At 54.6% G+C, this 714-nt stretch overlaps 1 protein-coding gene across 1 annotated transcript in view; it reads left to right on the forward strand.

The window, feature by feature from the left end:
• The window catches only part of LOC109935143 (von Willebrand factor A domain-containing protein 5A), a gene marked incomplete at its 5' end in the record, with an annotated part of 19,906 nt that overhangs the window by 18,581 nt on the left and 611 nt on the right, over positions 1-714 (forward strand). The window contains 2 exons of the mRNA XM_048619106.1: positions 3-74; positions 225-349. Of these exons, the coding sequence (XP_048475063.1) occupies positions 3-74; positions 225-349 (197 nt within the window). The remainder of the gene's footprint in view (positions 1-2; positions 75-224; positions 350-714) is intronic.

Consider the following 714-nt stretch of genomic DNA (forward strand, 5'->3'; position numbering starts at 1 on the left):
AGGGTGGGTTAGCCATGGAGAATGCAGGGGTACAGGGATTGGTGGGTGTGGGCGGGATGCTGTTCAGAGGGTCGGTATGGAATCACCGGGCCGAATGGCCTGCTCCCACACTTTCGGGATTCTAGGGAATTGAGAACTGGAGAAGGCAAGGGGTCAGAGGCTGCGCCAGGGAGCTGCGCACAGGCCAGTCTTGATCCTGTCTCCCCGTTGCTCTTATCTCTCAGGAGAGTCCCCAGCGCTGAAGCTGATCGCATTGCAGAACGCAGATGGGTCGTGGAGCCCAGACAGCAGCTTAGAGGCACTGCTGGGTCTGAAACCTCAACAGAGCAGCCAGAGTCTCCCTCGCCAGGTAAGTCCTGAAGGAATGCCTTCACCCCACCCCAACCCCTCCACGCTCTATTTGTGTACCTTCCCACACATGCTTCAGATCAGGGGCAGGAGTAGGGAGCAAAGGTGTCCCATCCATCCGAGGCTACAACTGAAGTCTCTGTTTCTCTGGGCAGGAAAAGTAGCCTGGTGACTGCTAAAACTAAACAGAGGATTGCTTTATGTATCACAAGGGTATTATCTGGGATCAGACTGGCCACATTGCCAATGACAAACACAGAGGCAGTGTAGAGGAGATCCTACTCCATATCTAAACCTGCCCTGACCTCAACCTTGGGAGTGGATGGGGGACAGTGTAGAGGGAGCTTTACTCTGTATCTAACCCTG

This window comes from Rhincodon typus, chromosome 42 (assembly GCF_021869965.1).
Source record: "Rhincodon typus isolate 14 chromosome 42, sRhiTyp1.1, whole genome shotgun sequence".
Lineage (NCBI taxonomy): Eukaryota > Metazoa > Chordata > Chondrichthyes > Orectolobiformes > Rhincodontidae > Rhincodon > Rhincodon typus.